Source organism: Panthera tigris, chromosome E2, assembly GCF_018350195.1.
Source record: "Panthera tigris isolate Pti1 chromosome E2, P.tigris_Pti1_mat1.1, whole genome shotgun sequence".
NCBI classification, from domain to species: domain Eukaryota; kingdom Metazoa; phylum Chordata; class Mammalia; order Carnivora; family Felidae; genus Panthera; species Panthera tigris.
This window is the reverse complement of record NC_056674.1, coordinates 10,869,748-10,893,352: the sequence shown is the minus strand read 5'-3', so window position 1 is coordinate 10,893,352 and position 23,605 is coordinate 10,869,748. Positions and strand designations below refer to the sequence as shown.

General features: G+C 47.3%; 2 protein-coding genes and 1 non-coding gene across 6 annotated transcripts in view; 1 reads left to right on the top strand and 2 right to left on the bottom strand.

Annotated features, from left to right (window-relative positions):
- Positions 1-1,372: 1,372 nt before the first annotated feature.
- LOC122234448 lies at positions 1,373-1,478 on the bottom strand. The gene has a single exon (XR_006212236.1). It is a non-coding gene; the product is annotated as a U6 spliceosomal RNA (small nuclear RNA).
- Positions 1,479-7,516: 6,038 nt separating this feature from the next.
- Positions 7,517-23,605, top strand: part of HIF3A (hypoxia inducible factor 3 subunit alpha) — an 87,822-nt gene continuing 71,733 nt past the window's right edge. The window contains exons 1-3 of one of the 4 annotated variants that reach the window (XM_042968565.1): positions 7,517-7,542; positions 10,540-10,590; positions 11,343-11,423. Coding sequence is in view for 1 of the 4 variants with exons in the window: in XM_042968559.1 (XP_042824493.1) it covers positions 9,640-9,644; positions 10,540-10,590; positions 11,343-11,423 (137 nt within the window). In the remaining 3 variants the exon portion in view is untranslated. Of the gene's footprint in view, positions 7,543-9,605; positions 9,645-10,539; positions 10,591-11,340; positions 11,545-23,605 lie in introns of those variants that run through there. The other 3 variants (XM_042968559.1, XM_042968564.1, XM_042968563.1) reach the window with 3 other exon arrangements.
- Positions 11,483-15,464, bottom strand: LOC102958321 (insulin growth factor-like family member 3). Its single transcript, XM_042968571.1, has 5 exons — positions 15,269-15,464; positions 14,098-14,136; positions 12,210-12,263; positions 11,854-12,121; positions 11,483-11,685 (listed from the first exon to the last, which is right to left on the bottom strand). The coding sequence occupies exons 2-5, from the start codon at positions 14,120-14,122 to the stop codon at positions 11,682-11,684; spliced, it is 351 nt and encodes a 116-aa protein (XP_042824505.1). The 5' UTR covers positions 14,123-14,136; positions 15,269-15,464; the 3' UTR covers positions 11,483-11,681.

The following is a 23,605-nucleotide window of genomic DNA, read 5'->3' as shown; positions in this document are numbered from 1 at the left end:
ACTGGGTGTGGTACGTAAGGGATGAACCACTAGTTCTACTCCTGAGGCCAAGACTACACTGTATGTTATCGTGAGAATTTAAAAAAAAAAAAAAATCTGTATTATGCAAAAGTGAAAAAAAAAAAAAAAAAGAAGCCGGTGTTGGCATAGATTTCCTCTAATTTGAACTGATATTGTTGGTGTTTGATACAACACTAAGGAAGTCGACGATTTGGGTTTCTGAGAAAATCACATGAAGGGCCACTTGGCGGTGAAGGCGGTTTCTTGCCCAAAGTCCAACTCCCAGGTCTCTGCCTGGCCTGGAGATTTTTAAAGGGGTTTAATCAGTTAAGGGAGCACAGTGATCTGTGACATTTCTGGCTTAGGCACAGAGTCCGTGATGCCAGCTACTGAGTCAGCTCAGTGCCCAGACGTTGTACAAGAAGTTCTAGTTCCTTGGTGCCTGGGGTTTGGGCAGGTTGTACAAAAAGGTCATTCCTTAGTCTCCAGGGCTTGTGCAAGAGGACCGTACTCTGTTCTTTCTGCAAAGGAGGGTCAGGTCGACAGATGCGGAAAGGGAGATCAGTGAAGTCATCTGTGTGACCTTAAAAAGAAACATTTCGCGAAAAGGTTGCTGAGCTAATCAGGAAGTTTAAGGGGGGCTTCAAAAAGACTTGCTGGCCTCTGTGGCCTGAGAAAGTCCTGGTCCCTTATTGCCCAAGGCCAGCGGTCTCAAAGAAAGCAAATGAGTTCTGTTAACAAATCAAGGGCCTTGAGTCAACAGGCAAGGAGTGTGATACCTGGAAGCAAGTTAATCCTTGAGACTGGCCAGGCTGGAGGCCTGTTACATACAGCCTGATGCATGCATATAAATGAGCCCTTCTCCCCTAATTTGGCAGGAGTCTGTGTGGGTCGGTATTTGCTTTTTCTGTTTTCTGTTTAAACATTTTTTTCAATGTTTGTTCATTTTTGAGAGAGAGAGAGACAGACAGAGAGTGAGTGGAGGAGGGGCAGAGAGAGAGGGAGACACAGAATCGGAAGCAGGCTCCAGGCTCTGAGCTATCAGCACAGACCCCGATGCAGGGTTCGAACCCACGGACCGTGAGATCATTACCTGAGCTGAAGTCAGATGCTTAACTGACTGAGCCACCCAAGTGTCCCTGTTTTTTTCTTTTTCTTTTTTTTTAGTGTTTTTTAAATGTCTACTTATTTTTGAGAGGGGGGAGGGGCAGAGAGCGAGGGAGACACAGAATCTGAAGCAGGCCCTGGCTCCAAGCTGTCAGCACAGAGTCCCATGCGGGGCTTGAACCCACGAACCACGAGATCATGACCTGGGCCAAAGTCAGACGCTTAACCGACTGAGCCACCCAGGCACCCCAATTTTTTTTCTTTTTTTAACAAGGAACGCTTCATGGAAGTGTGTGTGTTCCTCATGCAGGGCTCTGCTTATCTTCTCTGTATCATTCCAATTTTAGTATATGTGCTGCCCAGGCAAGCACTGTGTGGGTTGGTATTTGCACACACAGGTTTCTGCAATGCCTGCCCGTGCCCATGGCACCCTACCAGAAGACTCATCTATGGGGACACACCGCTCACACAGAACAGCTGATGGGAACACAGACACAGAAGAACTCCATTCCTGTCTTCTCAATGAATTAGTTGGGTGCTTCATTCATAATTCTGAACCTACCAGCAAGGAGTTCCTGGCCACATGGAAGAGAATGTTCTGGATAAACCGTACAACTGACTGGAAAGCCAAATCATAAACGTTGTTAGCAGGAGAACGAGTCTCTGTATCATTAAATTATCTTCATAGAAATCCCATGAAACCTAGGGTCAAGCAAGAGGCAAGGCTGATTGAGTCAGCCAGTAAGAACAAAAACAAAAACAAAAACGAAAAAACCATAAGCGGGGGCGCCTGGCTGGCTCAGTCAGAAGAGCGTGTGACTCTTGATCTGAGGGTCATGAGTTTGAACCCGCATTGGGTGTAGAGATTACTTAAAAAAAAAAAAACAAAAAAAACAAAAAAAACACCACAACTTAAAAAATATCTTAAAAAAAAAAATAGAATCCAAGTTCTTATGTCCTCAAACGTTTTTATCCAAACTGTTTCCAGGGGGACCCAGGGGGGGCTCAGTTGCTTAAGTGTCTGACTTCAGCCCAGGTCATGATCTCACGGTCCGTGAGTTTGAGCCCCATATGGGGCTCTCTGCTGTCTGCACAGAGCTTGCTTCGGATCCTCTGTCTCCCTCTCTCTGTCCCTCCCACACTCGTGTTCTCTCTCTCTCTCTCTCTCAAAACTAACTAAACAGTTAAAAACAAAATGTTTCCAGGGATGGACTCGACTTGGATAAGAAATACGCTGGAGCCCCCAGTTCCCACGGTATTTACAAATGCATTTACTTTATTGTACGCTTACAAGCATCGGCCGGGGGAAGTGTTGTTACCTCCTCGTGGGTGGAGCGCGCTGAAGTTCTGAGACACTCAAGTCACTTGGCAAAAAAATCCCACAGCTTGTAAATGGTAGAGTTGGGCCCCTAAACCCATGAGAGAGAATTATAAGCATATTATATAAAACTACGAAGCGGCTGATGCTGGAAACTGGTAACAGGATTGGACTCAGGAGTGCCAATGGGGGTGGAGGTCTTTTAAAAGGAAGGGAGTCGGAGTTTTGTTTGTTTATTTATTTATTTTAAAAGAAATTTAATAGTTATTTTTGAGAGAGACAGAGTGTGAGTGGGGGAGGGGCAGAGAGGGAGGGAGACACAGAATCCGAAGCAGGCTCCGGGCTCCGAGCCGTCAGCACAGAGCCCAATGCGGGGTTTGAAGTTACGAACCATGAGACCATGACCTGAGCTGAAGTCAGACGCGGGAAGTGAACCCACAAACTGTGAGATCATGACCTGAGCCGAAGTTGGACATTTAACTGACTGAGCCACCCAGGTGCCCTTCCATTTCTAAACTAAGATAGTATGAAACATATCCCCTCAAAATCCCAAAGCACACAGGTATTTTTTTACAGCTGCCTACATTTCCATTTTACAAATAAATTGTAACTTATTTCATTTGTCTCCTTTTGAAGGCCACCTAAGCTTTCCCAGTCTTACCCTAAAAACAAGACAATAGACTTTTTAAAAATGTATATATATATATATATATATATATATTTTTTTTTTTTTTTGAAAGAGAGAGATAGAGAGAGAGGGGCAGAGGGAGAGAAGGGGACAGAGGATCCAAAACAGGTTCTGTGCTGACAGCAGACAGCCCAATGTGGGGCTTGAACCCACGAACTGTGAGATCATGACCTGGGCCAATGTCGGATGCTTAACTGACTGAGCCACCCAGGCGCCCTGAGATGATAAATATTCTTACACTTAAGTCTTTGTGTACATATTAGAGTGCTTCGCCAGTAACAACATTAAAAGGGGAAACTCTGAAGCAAATTGTGTGCGATACACTGAGTCATATGTAAAGGGAACATTGAAACAATACACCAATTGATTATGTCCTACATTATCAAGAAATATGAGGTAGGATGGGCCCAGGGTTTTAGTTCCAAGTGTTTAAACACATTCTGGATGGCCTCCAATGTGCAGTTTGCACGAATTCCAAGCCCTCCAAACGTGCCTTACATAGACATTGGCAACATCTGGGTAAGGCTTTAACCTCTGTAGTATTCAGCCAATGAGGAACTAGGGGAGGGGCTTATATGCTAGGAAATAAATCGTCTGCTGTAACTGCCCCAAGTGCACCTGTCCCTCAGACACCTGCTTTTGCAAGAACGTTGATTAAAGACTTGCTTCACTGTACTCCAAGTCTCCGTGTCCCTCCTTTGATTGGGTCGGTGGGCTTATTTCTAACACAAAGTGTCTCCTTTCTTTTTATTCATGGCTTAAAAAAAAAACAACAATCATTTCTTTTCTTCACAAGTATACAATGTGGGTAGGCTCATTTCTCCTTCCCACAGTATTAGCTAGGGTGGCTTGATTGGGCCTGGAGGATTTGCTTCCAGAACATCTCATTTGTGTGCCTGGGAAGCTGTTTCCGGGTGCTACCTAGGAGTTCAGTCTAGGCATGTGGGTAGGGACCTTAGTTCCTGCCCACGTGGCTACTGATGCTTCCTCACAGCCTGGCAGCTGAGCTCCTTGAGCAAGTATCCCAAGAATCTTGGACAATAGCCACAGGGCTTTAAAAAAATTTTTTTTTTAATGTTTTGTTTATTTTTGAGACAGAGACAGAGCATCAGCAGGGGAGGGGCAGAGAGAGAGGGAGACACAGAATCCAAAGCAGGCTCCAGGCTCTGAGCTGTCAGCACAGAGCCCGACGCGGGGCTCAAACTCACAGATGGTGAGATCACGACCTGAGCCAAAGTCGGACTCAACCGACTGAGCCACCCAGGCGCCCCGCCACAGGGCTTTTTTAATGACCTTCTCTTAGTATTGTTTCTTTGGAACCATCCGGGGTTAAGATAAATGTGGGGTGTCACCTGTGATGGGGTTTTGGAGTGATGGGGGTTCAGAGCTGATGGCCAAGAAAGAATTCTTGAAGCATCTTTGGTGCAAAAGGGTGATTTTATTAAAGCACGGGGACAGGACCCATGGGCAGAAAGAGCTGTGCTGGGATTGTGAGGAGTGACTGCTTATATAGTGTGGAGTTGGGGGGAGGTGAAGTCAAGAGGAAGTTTCTTAAAGGGATTTCCATATGCTGAAGGAGACACAGATTACTGGAGGCCTAGCTATTGTCAAGCTAAGGTTGTTTTTCCTTCTAGCAAAGCATTAGCATTAAGACAGTAGGGGGTTCCTGGAGATTCGACTATTGATAAGGTTGCCTTTTTCTTGTAATTTACTAAGATATTTGTAAACTGATGGAGATTCAAATCCTGCATGACTGTGACCTCTATCAGTTAACCATTGGTTTTCTCTCCCTTTCCTTTGTCCTTGGGCAGCCAGGAGTGACTGATGTATCACACACATCCCACCTTGTGGGGGTGGTTTGTGGGGTGTCAGCCTGCCTTATGCTCCCTCATCACCTGTGTCATCAGACAACATTGTTTATCATTGAAAAGACCCCTGACCAGACTAAGTGGATCGTCATTGGGCCCATAGCCGACGTAGCCTGGACTGTTTAAAAAAAAAATGGTTTAAGGGGGCACCTGGGTGGCTCTGTAGGTTAAGCATCCAACTCCTGATTTCAGCTCAGGTCATGATCTCACAGTTCGTGAGTTCAAGCCCTGCATGGGCTCCGCGCTGACGTGTGGAGCCTGCTTGGGATTCTCTCTCTCCCTCTCTCACTGCCCCTCCCCTGATGGCTCTCTCTCTCTCTCTCAAAAATAAATAAATTTTTAAAAAAAGGTTTAAGGAATAAGTTTTTGTTTTCCTGGGTGAAGTTTCTTTTTTCTGAATATGACACTTGTATACTTTGGAAGCCACGCTCATGGGCTGATACAAGCTGATGGTTCCTGTCCCGTATGAGGATCTACATGTGAGATAGTTTGCATCTCCAACCACGTGGCCTACCCCTTTCAACTGGGCTGCCTGTTCGGGAGGCCAGAAAGGACCACCTAGATAGTTGCAAGGCATCCCCATAAAGATGTGTCTAACGCTGTCATGGTAGCATGTTGGGTTTCCCTCTTATGTCCTCTTAACTCTGCTCTGCTGAGCTGAAGCCTATTGTGACTTGTGTATGTGAACTGAAGAAATCGGCTGCTGTGACACATAGTTGTTGTGAATGGAAAACAGACTAGAGGAGAGAAACTCAGTGTAGCTTCCAAGACAGGCAAGCGTTGTGCTCAGAAACAAGAAAATCCACCCAGGAAAACTGAGACTTCTCTCTTAAGTAGTCCACAGGTTATGCAGGCCCTCTGGACCTATGGGTCCATTTGCTCCCAGAAACTGGGTTCACATCTTGGCCTCTTGGTAGTGTTGAACCACAAGACACAATGAAGCCAAAGAATAGGGAAAGAAAGGGTTTTATTTTCAACGAGGAAAATGTGGTGGATCTTTTCCAAAGTAGTGTCTCCCTGAACAAAACTGGGGGAACGCTTAACCAACTGAGCCACCCAGGTGCCCCGTGGCGGAAAAATCATCTTAACATGACTGAGTCCAGGTCAAAGCCACTAGGTTTGGCAAGGGTCAGCATTATCAATTCTCTGGCTCCTTGTGGTCTAGTATCTGAGTGCTCAAAAGGGCTTAGATCCCACAAAGATTACTCCTTAGTGTGCACAAGGCTGTCTTCACATATGAATGAGCACTGGGAGTTTTAACTCTGATTTATTGCCCTGATAGGATTAGTCAACCTCCTGGCTGTTTATTCTTACATTGTTTCATAAGATGGCCCCGGGGGCCTAAAATGACTTTCCTTGTGTCCAGAAAGCTATGTCTGTCATTCCTTTTCCAGGGATCTCTAACTCCGGTCACATAGTCGCAGTTCTTCCAGTGCGGATCAGGCGAGCTCTTAAATGATAAACAATGTTGCCTGATAACACAGCTGACACTACGCCTTTATCTTAAACCACGGTGGTTCCAAAGAAACAGTATCCAGAGAACATGCCTGAGGTCAACTTCCCAAGGAGAAGGGGGTAAAACTTATCCTGAACCTATTTGCACTCACCCCCGCCCCAACCGTGAACTTGGATGAGCAAATGTAACACAGATCACCAGGACCTTACTATCCAAAGAGGCATCAACGGACTCGTCACGCCTTGGATTGGTCTGTGTTTTGGGTCATTTCGTTTTTATAGGGGTTACAACAGCATCCAATGGTGGGATCAAGGGCGGGTTTAAAATGCACCAAACACAGCAGCATATAGCATTTACCCTGTCACTCAAAAGGCCTGCGGGGCACCCTTTCCTGGGATTTCGCAGCCCAGCATCCCCAGCAGTCCCTCCTTCTGGCGGGAGGACGCCGAGCGTGCGGTGCGGCGCGGCGCCGCAGTGCGCAGGCGCCTCCAGCAGAGCTCGCTCATGCGCACTGCTGCGGCGGAGGGGGCCGCCATGTTTCCGTCGAGGTCGCGCCGTTAGGCTCGCAGCGCGGTCGCTTTTGCTGCTCCTGGGGCTTCCTGGACTCTGGGACTGTGCTGAGTTAGTGGCTGCGACTGCCCTCGCATGGGGCTGTGATCCTCCTTAATGGTTTCCGTTGGCGGCCCCGGGGCCCGGTCAGGGCTCCGCCGCCCCTTGGAGTCCGGGGAGAGTCGTGCCGCGCAGTGCACCTGATTTTGCCTCCTGGGGGGGGGGGGGGGTTGCACAGGTGCATCTCCCATGGGGATGGAGCCAGCCTGCACCCCTTTACCCAGACAGATCCCAAGTTACACACGTGAGGTTCGGGCCCTCATACCTGCGTCTGCCCCATCCAGGCACTGGGGTCCCCAGGCAGTAGCCCTGGCTTTGCATAAGCCCACACCTCCGTGGCTGGCAGCGGCCCCTCTGCTGTAGCTGCCTGGACATCTGCATGACGCCCGCCAGCCTAGCTGCCGCTGGATTTTGGTTGCTGACCTTGCAAGGTTGAGAAGGAATGTAAACACGCAAGCGGGATTGAGGCGCTTGCCCCCCATCGAAGGAAGTTCAGGTGAGAGATGTGTGTGTGGGTAGAAGCCAGAAGGCACCCAGAAGGGGAGGAAGCAGCTTTAAATATTTGCAAAGCTCAGGGAGTGTCAGTGCTGGGTCACCATGATGGTCCCGATGGAGGAGGACCCACCGCTGTAGGAGCCTGGGGAGCGATAGCAGTGAAGCTCAGAGGGTTCCGAGCTCCTACGTTGGTGGGTTCGGAAACCAAGTCAGAAAACTGGGAGGAGGTGCATAAAAGCGCGTGCTAGGGAAAATAAAAGGCGCCCACGTCCCTTGTACGCAGGCTTCCACTTTTGCGGAGGGCCAGAGCTAGGAGGGAGCGTGACATGTAAGCTTAAGTCAAGATGGTTGCTCTCACTTTTACATACTTCTGGACATTTTCAATTGGTCAGAAGAGGATATTTATTAAATAAAAGAGGCCATTCGGGGCGCCTGAGTGGCTCAGTCAGCTGACCCTCTGACCTCGGCTCGGGGCATGATCTCACGGTTCGTGAGTTCGAGCCCCGCGTGGGGCTCTGTGCTGACAGCTCAGAGCCTGGAGCCTGCTTGGGATTCTGTGTCTCGCTCTGTCTGCCCCTCTGCTGCTTGCACTCTGTCTCTCGCATTGCCTCAAAAATAAATAAACATTAAAGAAAAATTAAAAAAAAAATAAAAGAGGCCAGAAAATTTCATGGCATTTCACCTTTTTATCCAGGGGCGGGGGAAGAATCAGAAAAAAATCGAAAAGGAAAGAGGTGTGAAAACAAAAGCTGCTTTGTAATTATGTTTCATGTCATGCTTTGTTCATTGAAACGGTCCCGTTTAAGTGGGTTTTTTTCAGCTTTATTGAGGGATAATTGACAAACGTATGTATGTGTTTAAAGTATACAACGCAATGATTTGATATACAATGTAGTGCGGAATTATTACCAAGATCAAGATAATTAACACATTCATCACCTCACACAAAGTTAACATTTTTGGTGTCGTTAGCCTCAAAAGTAGATGCTGTCAGTTACTTTACCAGCAAAAGATGGGTTTATTGGGGGGAATAAAAGAGAATTGCAATCCCAGACAAACAAGCTGTGGGAAAGCCACAGGCAAGTCCAGGGAGAAAAGGAGAGGCGCACTTTTAAAAAAAGTTTATTTAATGTATTTTGAGAGAGAGAGAGGCAGAGGGCGAGGGAGAGAGAGAACCCCAAGCAGGCTGCACACTGTCAGTGCAGGGCTTGACGCCGGGCTCGAACTCACAGACTGTGAGGTCATGACCTGAGCTGAAACCAAGAGGCGGTCACTTATCCAACTGAGCCACCCAGGTGCCCCAAGGCACACTTTTTTTAAGGAGAGAAGGGGTAACTCGAGAAAGCTTTCTGAATTAAAATTTCTTTGGAGGAAACTGGGAGTTCTAAGTATGGTGGCTTCTCATTAGTGGAGCTGGTGCCTGGGGGTGCCGAGGAAAGCAACTTCCTTGGGCCAGAGTGGAAGAGTAATAGCCACATGCAAGGTCAAGACCATACAAGGTCAAGTTCATTTCTTCCTGTTGGGTGTGCAATTGACGATGAGTGCTAGGACATGAGAGCTCCCCCTACCCACATCTCCCAACTCCATTTTCTTTTTTCTTTTCTTTTTTTTCTTTTTTTTAATTTTTTTTAACGTTTATTTATTTTTTTTTTTTTAATTTTTTTTTTTTTCAACGTTTTTTTTATTTTTATTTTTTGGGACAGAGAGAGACAGAGCATGAACGGGGGAGGGGCAGAGAGAGAGGGAGGCACAGAATCAGAAACAGGCTCCAGGCTCCGAGCCATCAGCCCAGAGCCTGACACGGGGCTCGAACTCACAGACCGCGAGACCGTGACCTGGCTGAAGTCGGACGCTTAACCGACTGCGCCACCCAGGCGCCCCTAACGTTTATTTATTTTTGAGACAGAGACACAGCATGAATGGGGGAGGGGCAGAGAGAGAGGGAGACACAGAATCGGAAGCAAGCTCCAGGCTCTGAGCCATCAGCCCAGAGCCCGACGCGGGGCTCGAACTCGCGGACCGCGAGATCGTGACCTGAGCTGAAGTCTGACGCTTAACCGACTGAGCCACCCAGGCGCCCCCTCCCAACTCCATTTTAATGAGGTTTGTCATTACTGATTTTCACAATATACATTTATGTTTTGGAATGATAGGTAAAGATAATTAACACACTTGTCACCTCATATAGCAAACCTTTGTGTGTGTGTTTTGAGACTGTTTAAGATCTGTCCCTAGCAACTCTCAAGTACATGTTGCCATACATATTATTAACTATCATCACCATACTGTTCCTGAGGTCCACAGAACTTACTCTCTCTTTTTTTTTTAATGTATTTATTTTAAGAGAGACAGAGACAGCACGAGTGGAGGAGGGTTAGAGAGAGAGGAGACAGAGAATCCCAAGCAGGCTCCATGCTGCCAGCAGAGAGCCTTACATGGGGCTTCAACTCACAAAAGCGTGAGATCATGACCTGAGCCGAAACCTAGAGTCGGATGCTTAACAGACTGAGCCATCCAGGCATCTCCACAGAACTTATTCTTAAAACAGAGCACTTCATTTCTCCCCCTTCCCACCCTGTGGCAGCCACCATTCTGTCTATGCTCTTTTTCTGCGAAATCACCTTTTTGTTGTTGTATGTTCTACATATAAGTGATATTGTACAGTATTTGCCTTTGTCTGTTTGGATTCTTTCACTTAGCATAACACCCTCCTGGTTCATCGATATTGTCACAAATGGCAAGATTTCCTCTTCTTTATGGCCGAACGATATTCCATTGTATCTATAATGTATACCACATTTTCCTTATCCGTTTCTCTGTTGGGCATTTCGGTTGTTGGATATGGATATCTTGGCTATTGCGAATAATGCCACAGCGAACATGGGTGTGTCTGTTCTGAGATAGTGACCTCATCTCATTTGGATATGTAATGTTGACGTTAGAAATAAAACTTATCAGTTATTTTACCAGCCCCCCCCCCATTTTTTTTTTTTTTCAGGAGTAGCAGAGAATTGGAATTCGACACACACAAGCCATGGCAAAACCACAGGCAAGTCTAGAAAACAAAGGGGAGAATCACTGTTTAGAGACGAAAGCCGGGAGGTGGGAGGGACTGTTGTAAGGAAAAGCCCATTGGAGTAAAGTGGGAGTTCTGAGTGTAGTGGCTTCTCGTTGGCTGGGCTGCGATCTTCTGCTTGGCTGGGGTGCGATCATCTCATTGGCTGGGCTGTTGCCAGGACAGAATTTTCCTCTTGCTGAGGTAGTGAGGTGGGCTTCTTCCAGTTGGTTCTTCGAAGGACTCTGTGAGGTATAGCTTGAAAGTTTACCCCTCTCCTCCCCTCCCCTTCTGGGCTTCTGACATTTTATTTTATTTTATTTTATATTTTATTTTATGTGTAATTATTTATTTTGAGAGAGAGAGAGAGAGCGCGCGTCCTCGTGCAAGTTGGGGAGGGGCAGAGAGAGAGAGAGAGGGACAGAGAGAGCCCCAAGCAGACTCCATGCTGTCAGCAGAGAACCCGATGCAGGGCTCGAACTCACAAACTGTGAGATCATGACCTGAGTCAAAGTCGGGCGCTTAACCGACTGAGGCACCCCGGCCACCCCAGACTCCATTTTAAATGAGGCTTCCTTTATTCAGATTCAGAAGAGATTAAAAAATAAGAAAATGAGAAGTTTCAGTTATATATACACGTATGCAATGTTAAGCCATCTGATATTCTAGAAGGAGCTTTCTAAATTACACAGGCCTTTGGCTAATTTATATTTTTTATTTGTCTCCATTTCAAAATACACATGCAGATTTTTCAAGAGTTTCCATCTCATCCTGCTCACCCTAATACTCAAATCCTGCGCGTCTTCCTCAAAACGTCCATCAAGGAGGTGGGTAACATGCTTATTTTACAGGTGAGGGACTGAGGCACAAGGAGTTGAAGGTCGTGGGGGAGTCTCTGAGCGTTCAAAGATGGGCAGCACAGGGACCAGCAGGCAGGTTGCAGGTCAGGTCAGTTGGCTTCTCTGTTTTCCTGCCAACCCTGCAGGGGGCTGGGGCGGGGGGAGGGCGGGAAGCTGGTGATACGTGCGGGTCTGTGCTGGCAAATGCAAAACATTCCATTTTTGTAAGGAGCTCGCCTAGCTCCTTCAGCTGCAGAGAGAGAAAAATTAGGAAATTATGAGACAGAGACAAGGAAAAGAGTGGGAAGTTTCCAGAAATGGCCGGAGATAAAAATAACAGGAAGGGGATCCCCCTAGAACCCTCTGTGTCCCTCATCCCTGCTTCCTTCCCTCAGCCGCGAGCAGTTGGCGCCTTTACCTGGGGCAGATCCTGGAGATGGGTGACGAAGGGCACTGGGACTGGGTACCCAGGACCTTCAGCTTCACAACAAACCTCTTGGGGCCAAAGGACTCGGGACAGCAGAGCTCCAGGCAGGGCCAGAAGGTGCAGTTGGGGCCACACTGGCGAGTCCGGTTCAGGGGCAGGATGGTGTCATCGCTACAGCAGTGCTGCAAGGGGTCGTAGACCTGGTCCCCACACCGAGGGGCGGGCTGGCACAGCCACAGACCTGAGCCCATGGGGGCGTCTGGTGGAGACACCGATGGTGGGCGTCCAAGGAGGGACAGATGCCCAGGGCAGCTTCCTCCCTCCCCATTCTCTCTCCTTGGTCTTACCTGCCACTGCCTTTGAACCCTGGAGGAAGAAAATTGTTACGCAGACAGGAACTCCTACGGGAAAAATAAAGTGGGCTCTTTTCCAGTCGGAATTCCCAACTCACGCCCACACAACACCAGGCCATTCTCAGATACCAGCGGGTGTCTGAGAATTCAACTCAGTCCTGACACTGTCTCCCCAGAGATAGCATCAGCTAACAGGCTAAGGGCTCAGTCCCGCAAGACTGTCCCCCACCCCTCACCGCAGACACTAGTCACAATCCCACCTGGGCTGTCACCTGTGCCTCTGACTCACCGGCTGCAGATTGGAGGTTCCAGTGACCTCCTGAGGTTCGTCCGGCTTGCTGGAGCAGCTCACAGAACTTGGGGGAACCCCCGCTTATGTTACCGGTTTATTAAAGGCTCTGATAAAGGATATGAATCAGCAGCCAGATGAAGAGATGCACTTGGCAAGGTCTGGGGAAGGTTCCTGAGCCTCTCCAGGCATCCCATGCTCCCCAGTCTCCACCTGCTTACCGACCTGGAAGCCCTCCAAACCCAGTCCTTTTGGGTTTTTATGGGGCTTCATTGCATAATTATGACCGATTAATCATTGGCCATTGGCCGATTCGGTCTCTGGCCCTTCTCCCCTCCCAGGAGGTGGGGAAGGTGGGAATGAATGTTCCCCTCCTTCGTCTGCCTGCTTGGTCCTCCTGGCTACCAGCTCCCATGCTTCAGTGGGGTTCAAAAGTCGCCTTCCTTTCACCTTTATGGCTCTGAGTCATTTTCAGGAATTTGTGAAGACCAAATGTACATGAGAAATACGTTTCGGTTATCTGAATGATCAAATACGGATTTCTTATAAATCATTATATCTCAAGGAGGAAAGTGGGGTGGGGAAAATGGCCGTGGGATCCTCAGGGAAGGCAGATGAGTAGGGAAGAAGGCCAGGTTAGGATGGTTTAAAGGTACGGATTTTGGGGGGTGGCACCTGGGTGGCTTAGTTAAGCGATCAACCCTTGATTTCAACTCAGGTCATGATCTCATGGTTCGTGGGTTCGAGCCCCACCTCGGCTCTGTGCTGACAGCGCGGATCCTCTCTCTCCCTCTTTCTCTCTCTCTCTCTGCCCCTCCCCCCTCAAGATAAAGAAATAAACATTAAAAATAATAATAAAGGTGCAGAATTTGGTTTGGGGCTATCCCCGCAAGGCATCTAGCTCAAACAGGTTGTGAGCTGCTGAGGCTTTCTGGGGGACGAGTGTTAAGGGGAGACTGGGCTCCCAGACAGACAGAAGGTTTATGGTTTGTTAAAGAATGGAGCTGTTTGGGGCGCCTTGGTGGCTCGGTCGGTTAAGCGTCCGACTTCGGCTCAGGTCACGATCTCACGGTCCGTGAGTTTGAGCCCCACGTCGGGCTCTGTGCTGACTGCTCAGAGCCTGGAGCCTGCTTCTGATTCTGTGTCTCCCCCTCTCTCTGACCCTCCCCCGTTCATGCTCTTTCTCTGTCCCAAAAATAAAATAAACGTTAAAAAAAAAAAAATTAAAAAAAAAAAAAAAGAATGGAGCTGTTTGGGGCGCCTGGGTGGCTCGGTCGGTTAAGCGTCCGACTTCGGCTCAGGTCACGATCTCACGGTCCGTGAGTTTGAGCCCCGCATCGGGCTCTGTGCTGACTGCTCAGAGCCTGGAGCCTGCTTCTGATTCTGTGTCTCCCTCTGTCTCTGACCCTCCCCCATTCATGCTCTGTCTCTCTCTGTCTCAAAAATAAATAAACATTAAAAAAAAAAAAAAAAAAGAATGGAGCTGTTTGTCAGAGGTGCTTCTGAGGTGGCCAGGGGTGGGGAGGAGACTGGGATGACGTTGGGGTGTGGGGACTGCGTGGGGGATGGGGTGAGATTTGGGGTCCTCCTTACCTAAGATACACCTTCGTGGTATCATCGCTTCTGAAGAGGCTGTAGGCCAATGAAAGAGAATGATCGGGACTGGAATGTTTTGCAGCCAGCCGGCCCAGCCTTTACTCACCTGATTGGGCAGTTCAGATCAGGCCACTCCTAAGCTCCCCAGCAGACTGTTTGAGAATCACCGGCAAGCACATAGTTTCCTTAGGAGGGGATTGATTGGCTGGTCTGCCCTTAGGTGTGAGCTACTCAAGACTGACTCATTGCTCGCTTCCTGGGCCGCTCCAGACTTCGGCGGACTGCAGCATGGCCCTACCCTAGGTTGAGCTTCTCAACCATTTCCATCCTGGGCTACGAGGGGAGTGAAGACTCGCTCCATCATAGTGACACCCGTTCCACGCCCCCAGGCCCAGCCCCATCCACATCCCTGCTTCAGTTTCCAAACTCGTGCCCGGTGCCATACCTCTCTTGGTTCCCACTCCAAACCTAACCCTCTGAAATTTTTTTTAAGTTTATTTATTTCTTATGTAGTAATCTCTATACCCAACACGGGTCTCGAACCCACGACCCTGAGATCACGAGTCTCACACTCCTCCACCCTTCCAACTGAGCCAGCTGGGAGCCCCCTAATTCCCTAAATACTACTGTTGGTCATATACATAATGCAACACGTGTGAGCTCAGCCCCCTTTATAGCCTGACTGCATCTGAGCCGCCTGATCTAAAGAACCCTCTTCCCGTTCCTCCTACCCAGGAAATACCCACATTCCTGAGAACACTAAACCCATCTCTCCCAAGAGATGCATCCCCTCTCCAGCCAGAGACCTATATCCCAAGGCACCTGAACACAGGGGACTTGATTTCATCCTGGATCTGCTCTTAACCTTTCCCAGAGCCTCAGTGAGGACAGAGACCCCCACAGCCTTCCCCTGCCTCAGGCTGGGCTCCCAGGTGGACCTGCGGCTGCCCCATCGACCCCCCCCCATCCCTCTCCTCTCCCACTGGCTCTCGTTTGTTGTCTAGACCCTCACCCTCGTCTGCCCACTTGGAGCCCTAGGTGAGTCCAGAAGGGACCAGGAAACTCGGGGTGGGGTGTGGCTCCCAGAGGGCCCAGGCTGGGACCCACCTGCCCTGCTGCTTGGGCCACACCAGCTCTGTCTCCTCCAGTGTCCCCGATGGGCACTCACCTAGTGTTGTGCCAGCCACACATGAGATGCGGGGACGAGTTCTGACTCCATGCAGCACTGTGTAAACTTCATCCACAGTCTGCTCCAAGCGATGCTGCCCCAGCCTTAGGCTCCCAGAATTACTTCATGGTTAAGATGAAGGTCACTCGCTGTCCCCTCCTCCAGGGGTGGGGTTTGTCACAGATGAGCATCCCTGCTTGACGTCTGTTTAGGGCAGAAATGGAGAAGGATTCTTGGGAGGTCAGGACCTGTGTCTCTTTTAAGTGGAGACCCCCTCCTCAGTCTAGATTTGCCCCGGGTGGGGGGGGCAGCCTTGGTGGGATGCTGTGTAGGTATTGGGGGAGGACAAGGCCACCAAATCCCTCTTGCTTCCCCATGACCAGTGTCATGGAGGCCACAATCTCTAGCTGATCTGCCCATACCTCCCTCTTAAAAGGGAGTGGGTGGTCTTCACCTCCTCCTCCTCCTCCTCAGATTCATTTCTCTGCTAGGTATGGGCTAGAGGTTAATACTATCATGGGTGTGCTGAGAAGGTATATAAAGGGAGATCTGGCTCCCATATTCTAGAATCCAGAATCTGTGAGACAGGGGCGAGTGTGTGTGTGTGTGTGTGTGTGTGTGTGTGTGTGTGTGTGTGTTCACCCGCACGTTTTCAGCATGGGCACCCTGAATCCCTTGGATCCAACTGAGTAAAATTCCCATCCCAGTCTCGAGGTTCCAGGTGCCTATGTTGACTTCACAGATGATGTGGGAGAGGGACACATCCCTTACGGTGAGAGGCTCTGGCAAGGGGTGAGCCCAAGTCACAGGTAGTGGGTCTCGACTGGACGAATGGGACCAGAGTGCCCCTGGTGGGCATTGGGTGAGGCGCAGGGGCTGCTTTGAGCAGGGACCAGGGAGGAGCAGCTCCGGTCAGAGAAACTGACAGGTGTCTGCGTCCTGATAGTAAATGTTAGGCCCATTCCTAAAAACAAGAGCTATAGGGCACCTGGCTGGCTTAGTTGATTGGGCGTCAGACTTCAGCCCAGGTTATGATCTCATATTTCCTGAGTTCAAGCCCCGCCCACATCAGCTCACTGCCGTCAGCGCAGAGAACTCTTCCGATCCTCTGTCCTCTCTCTCTCTCTCTCAAAAATAAATACATAAACATTTCAATAAAAAAATAATAAGTTACTCTCATTTATCATGGCTGGCCTTGAACTCATCTTATTGCCCTGCTACGGGTCCTCATTCAGCATTTCCTAGGACATGACTGGAATTACTACTATCCATCCCGTGTCTGGAAGCTGGAAATTTACAGGGGAAGAACAACAACAAATGTGAGATGAATTTCATTAAGAGAATATTAAGTTCCAACAAGGAAAGGGAAAAAGAAAGGACGGAGAAAAACAAAACCTAAAATAACCCGGAGCTTTCAGATCTGGCCCTAGAACGAGATTGGCCAGGAGCATCATTCAGGATGGAGGGAGCTCAGGTGTGAATCTAGGGTTCGGGAGGGGCAGAAACCCGAGGGGGAGATGCCGTCTGCGATCTTCATCCCCCTCATCTGCCTCACGTGGTCGGGAAGCTTGGGAAGCACAATCCCTCCCTGTGCTCAGAGAAGCTCTCTGCTGGTTTGGAATGGTGCATTGGTCCATGAGCATAAATAAACCAGAACAGATGTTTCAAAATCCGAGACCGAAAAAAGCCCGTGATGAGCCAGAAATTCGAGACCGCGCGCAAATAGAAGGTAGCTGATGCTGGATTATGACCAGGACAAGTGTTCTGCAAAAACTCTTGAGAGAGAAATGTCATGCCACGGGGAAAAATTCATCAGAGCTTATTTTTATCTAAATGCGGGAGCAAGTGGCAAGTAAAACAGGCCAGCTCAGCACCAGCAAGTAGCCTAATGAGTCTCTGCCCCAAAGATGTAACTAGTCCAGTAACATTTATAGACGGCGTAAAAAAAGAAAGATCTTGCTGAATAAAAATTGTTTTCCCAAACTGACTTTATTTATTGATCGATTGATTGGTTTGAGAGAGAGAGGGCGCAAGTGAACGAGGGGCAGAGAGAGAGAGAAGGAGGGAGAGAGGGTAGGGGGGCTCACCCGGGGCCCGTGTTTTTACCCGATGCAGGCCTGGAGCTCACCCGATGCAGGGCTCATGCTCAAACGACGACGGGGGACTCGGACTCACCAACTGAGATCATGACCTGAGCTGAAGTCAGATGCTTAACAACTGAGCCACCCAGGCATCCCAAACGGACTTTAATGAGCTAAACTAACTGAAGGTGTGGGACATTGTATTGCTTTGCCTGGGTGAAAAAAAATAGAGAAAAAACAAAGGTAGGGGGGAAATGGCCATAAATGTCATTACTCCTAAAAAAAAATTACAAATAGCTCATAAAAATGAGAAGGAAGAAGGGAGCCTTACAGACAAACCAAGAAACAGAGGTATGTCACTTGCAAGGCTTAAAACGAGAAAAAGTTGATGTTGGACTTGGGGGGGTGGGGGGAGGCCACACCCTGAGCGGATGCTGGAGGTGGGTGGTTGGATGCTTAATTGAATTTCTTACAATTTGGTTCATCTTGTTATTATGCTAATCTCACACATTCCTGCTGTGTCACAGAATTGTTTTGGACTCCACAAGTTGCTGTAAGCCTTCCGGAAGTTAGGATGGGAGGACGGGTCCTTACACATCTTGCTTTTGGACTCCATGCAAAACCACTCTTCAGTTGTGTGAATTAGGAAACTTACAGTCAGGGGCTGGCTCAGTCGGTCGGCTCGGTTGGTGGGGCGTGCGACTCTTGATCTGGGGGTTGTGGGTTCGAGCCCCACATGGGGTGTAAAGATTACTTAAAAATAAAATCTTAAGGGGCTCCTGGGTGGCTCAGTGGGTTGAGCATTGGACTTCAGCTCAGGTCATGATCTTGCGGTCTGTGGGTTTGAGCCCCACATCAGGCTCTGCGCTGACAGCTCAGAGCCTGGAGCCTGCTTTGGATTCTGTGTCTCTCTGTCTTTCCTCCTCCCCTGCTCGTGCTCTGACTCTCTCTCTCTCTCTCTCTCTCTGAAAAATAAACATTAAAAAAAATTTTTTTAATAAAATAAAATCTTAAAAAAAAAAAGAAACACAGGCAGATTGTCTAGTGGTGGGCAGTCCTTGAAGCTGAGAATTGACCCCAATTTATCACGGTGCCTGATACTGATGGGTTACAGAACATCAGTGTGTTGATCATTAGATGTTCAAAAACAGAATACTGAAATATTGGGATAAATTAAAATAGTAAATATAACTGCAAAGTTTTCCAATTTTTTTTAAATTTTTCTTTAATGTTTATTTATTTTTGAGACAGAGAGAGACAGAGCATGAACGGGGGAGGGGCAGAGAGAGAGGGAGACACAGAATCGGAAGCAGGCTCCAGGCTCTGAGCCATCAGCCCAGGGCCCGACGCGGGGCTCGAACTCACGGACCGTGAGATCGTGACCTGAGCTGAAGTCGGACGCTTCACCGACTGAGCCACCCAGTCGCCCCCAAAGTTTTCCAATTTTAAAGCTTGATATTGGGGTTTGAGATTATGGGTGCAGGTCAGGAAAGAGGTATAGCTACTGTTCCATTTTCTATTGATAAAGAAAGGGAGAACTGTATTTTATTACCTTTGTGAGGCATTTGTATATAGCAAACCCACGGAATAAAAGAACAGATAGTATGTTTCCAAATAATCGTAGTGGAGAAAAAAGGTAAAAGACGTGTGCATTTGTGTGAGCACACGCGTGCACACACAGACCCACAGATACGGTCTATTCAAGAAAAGTAAGTACATTAAAAAAAAAAAAAAAACAAGAAAAATCATACTATGTAGAAAAAAAGTTAAATGCCTTAAATAAGACCAGACACATTGGTTATCACAATATGTGAATAAAACAAATTCTGTGAAATATCTCTGGTTGTTTAAAAAAAGACAAAGAAAGCTGAATACATAGCTATAAATACAGATACATGGGGTAAATGTAATATAAAGCAAAGCAAGGAAGATCACATTAATATTTAATGAAGTATAACTCAAAGCTATAATTTTCTCTTTTAACACTTAAAAGATTTTTTTTTAAAGTTTATTTATTTATTTTGAGAGAGACAGACATAGTGTGAGCAGGGGAGGGGCAGAGAGAGAGGGAGAGAAAGAGAATCCCAAGCCCGCTCTGCACTGTCCCCGCAAGCTTGGGTTAAGGGGTTTTGGAATCTTACTCCCTGCCTCCCCCCTTTCTCAATCCACTCAAGTTCTAAACACTTGGGAAAACGGAGAGAAAAATCTAATCAAACAATGGAAGGATCTAAACCACATTCAGAGGCAAGTCAGTGACTTAAGGAATCCCTTTCTCTGGGACCTATTTCCCTTCCCCTGAGTCATAGTCTCTGGTTTGGATTGTCGTCCGGATCTAGCTTTTAAAAGCTAGTCAGCTCCCAGGAGAGGCATTCCTATTCTAAGGATATTTCTCCCCATGTTTCTATTCTGTTGTGTACTCATTTTTGTAACGCGTAAGCTTATAAAAATTTGGGAAAGGTAGGTCTCAGCACTCAAACCTTCCTGGAAGCTTTCCTCACATTGTGATTTACTTGTGTATTTCTGTAGGATTTCTCTATTTCTTTTTTTTTTTAATGCTTATTTATTTTTAATTGAGAGAGAGAACATGAGCAGGGGAGGTGCAGAGAGAGAGAGGGAGAGAGGATCGGAAGGAGGCTCCATACTGACAGCAGAGAGCTCAGTGTGGGACTCGAGCTCATAAACTGCGAAATCATGACCTGAGCCCAAGTCGGGTGCTCAACCAGTTGAGCCACCCGGATGCCCCAGATTTCTCTATTTCTTATAAAGGAAAGGAAGAACCAGACACTCAGAACCCAGGTGGGGCTGCTCCCAGACCGGCCAGCAGGCCTCTCCCTGGTCCTGCCTGGTGTTCTTTAAATCTCTCACCAGAAGGAGGCGCTGAGTCCCTGGGGAGAAGCAACATCCCTGCAGCCTCTTCTGGCTCTTCCCCGATTTACCAGCAGTGTGGGAGACGCCCTGTGAGCATCTGGGCCTCATTTTCATGAAGGAAAAAACACTCTATTTAAAACATGAGCCCAGCGGGTCCCTATTTCTGGAGAAGAGAGTTTCTGTTTCTCCCAAATGCTGGTGGTGGTAACTGATCAAGAATCCACGTGAATCTGTGTCAACCTTTATAGAACATAGATTCTGATTCGTGGGCTGTGAAAACAATAGGAAAGTACCCGTGATACGGTCTTTCACGGTTTCTCAGATTTGCTCAACAAAATGCCTCCTGGGTCAGTGTTACTTGCAGCTGACTGGAGGAGGTGGCAGGGACAGACCTCTGCCGGGGCCTGCAGGCGGGTAGGGGGTCACACTGCACTTCTGTCCATCAGGTGTCCCTGGGACCACAGACTTGGGTCCTCAGCCTCCAGATCAGTGTAGTCAACCGACTGGCGGCCTCATTCGTATATTTATTTAAGTGAAGCAAGCCTCAATATATTGGTTCAAGTATGAATACTAGCAGAAACTTGGGCTTTGTATTTCATCAGATGGAAAATGTTTCCTTAAAAAAACAAAAACAAACATTTATGGTACTTAAGAATACAGAAATTCTATTTTTGCCATTACTGCCAAAGCAGTAAGATATTAATGTAAGAAAGCTATGCACAATTATAAGTTTCTTGCTGAAACAGGACGTAGCAACCGTTTATGAATTCTTGGAATATGTCCAGGACCACTTTGTTGAAATAACACCGCAAGGATAGAATAAATTGACCAAAAGAGAACCACCTTACCAAAAGGGATTTAAAAAATATATATTTTTTGCGTTTACTTGTGAGAGAGAGAGAGAGAGAGACCGAGTGTGAGTGGGGGAAGGGCAGAGAGAGGGGAGACACAGAATCCCAGGCAGGCTCCAGGCTCTGAGCTGTCAGGACAGAGCCCAACACGGGGCTTGAACTCGTGAACTGTGAGATCATGATCTGAGTGGAAGTGGGACACTTAACTGACTGAGCCACCCAGGGGCCCCTATTGAAAGAGATTTTTAACCGATTTCTAGTGCAGAATGCAATCTTTCCCCCTGTGGCTCTACTTCCTTTATGGCTTCCTCCTTTAAAAATTCTGAAGACTGGCTTTTTAGTACTCAGTTCCTGGGCTGGCTCGTGGCTCAGTCAGTTAAGCGTCTGACTCTTGGTTTCAGCTGAGGTCGTGATCTCGCAGTTGGTAAGCCTGCTTGGGATTCTCTCCCCGTCTCTCTCTGCCCCTCCCCTGCTTGTGCGCTCTCCCTCTCTCAAAATAAGTAAATAAACTTAGAAAAGAAAAAAAGACTCAGTTCCAGAATGTAACTACACTTGCCCCTTGAACAATGCAGGGGTGAGATGCCAACCCCCTGTGCAATCATGTATAACTTTTATGTCCCCAAACCTTGACTACTAATAGCCTGTGGTTGACTGAGAAACCTTATAACATAAACAGTTAACACATATGTTGTATGTTCATTGTATTATACACTGTATTCTTACAATAAAATAAGCTAGAGACAGGAAAATGTCATTAAAAAAAATCATGAAGAAGAAGGCGCCTGGGTGGCTCAATGGGTAAGCGTCCGACCCCAGCTCAGGTCATGATCTCGTGGTTTGTGAGTTCGAACCCCACATTGGGCTCTGGGCTGACAGCTCAGAGCCTGGAGCCTGCTTCAGATTCTGCGTCTCCCTCTCTCTCTACCCCTCCTCTGCTTGTGCTCTCTCTCTCTCAAAAATAAATAAACATTAAAACAATTTTTTTAAAGTAGAAAAAAAGAAAATCATGAAGAACAGAAAAGACATTTATAATGTCTGTAAAAAAAATTTATAGTACTGTATAAATTTTATAGTACTATAAAAAAAATCCACACGTAGGTAGGCCCATGCAGTTCAAATCCGTGTTGTTGAAGGGTCTACTGCAGATAGCTTTAAGTACACAAAATAGACATGTAGTGATTAGTTGTATTGGTAGAAATGAAGAAAAGGGTTTTCTCTATATGAGGTCATGGCATCCACAGAGACCATTTTACTTGTTCCTTTCTGGTTTGGATGCCCGTTATTTCTTTTTCTTGCCTAATTGCTCTGGCTAGGACTTCTGGTACTATGTTGAAATGAACTGGTAAGAGTGAGCATCCTTCTCATGATCCCGATCTTAGAAGCTTTCAACCTTTCACTGTTGAATGGGATGTTATCCCTGGGATTGTAATTTACAGCCTTCATTATGTTGAGGTATATTCCCTCTATTCCTAATGTGTTGAGAGTTTTAAGTTTATTTATTCATTTTCAGAGAAAGGGGGTGGGGAAGGGGCAAAGAAAGAGGAAAGGAGAGAATCCCAAGCAGGCTCTGCACTGTCAGTGCAGAGCCCTATGCAGGGCTCGAACCCATGAACTGTGAGATCATGACCTGCGCCAAAATCAAGAGTTGGACACTTGGGGTGCGTTGGGTGGCTCAGTCGGTTAAGCGTCAGACTTCGGCTCAGGTCATGATCTCGTGGTTCATGAGTTCAAGCCCCACATCGGGCTCTGTGCTGACAGCTCCGAGCCTGGAGCCTGCTTTGGATTCTGTGTCTCCCTCTCTCTCTGGCCCTCCCCCACTTGCAATCTGTCTGTCTCTCTCTCTCAAAAAATGAATAAAACGTTGAAAAAAAAAAAGACATTTAATGAGCCGAGCCACCCAGGTGCCCAGAGAGTTGTTTTTTTTTTTAAACCATGAAAGAGTGTTGAATTTTGTCAAATGCTTTTTCTGTTATCTGTTGAGATGATCATATAATTTTATCCCCCCTCTCTTTTTTTGTTTGGTGATGGTCACACAGCAGCATACATGTACTTAATGTCACTGAACTGTACACTTTTAAACAGATAAGGTGGCAAATTTTATGTTATTTGTATTTTACCACCATAAAAAAATTGGGGGAAAAAACCTTTATTTTAAAAATAGGCCTATCTTTAACTGAACAAAATTCAGACTATAACAGCAGTATGAGATTCATTCTTCAAATAAACAGTGAATCAAATGATGGTTTTTTTGGCGGGGGAGGAGGGTGATAGATTAGAATTTTTCCTACAAAACTATTTCACGTCTAGCTTTTATAACCTAAGTCGTAAAGTTAATTTTTGGAAAATTATTCTAGGGTGCTGACGAGGTCCCCAGAGACCTCTCTTACTCCTTTGATCTCTGTATCATACTTTTTTGAAGGCTCGTCATGCCATTATCCTTGTGGATGATAGTTTATTCAAAAGTTAACTAGTCAGGGTGCCTGGGCAGCTCATTCAGTTGAGTCTCTGACTTTGGCTCCGGTCATGATCTCAAGATT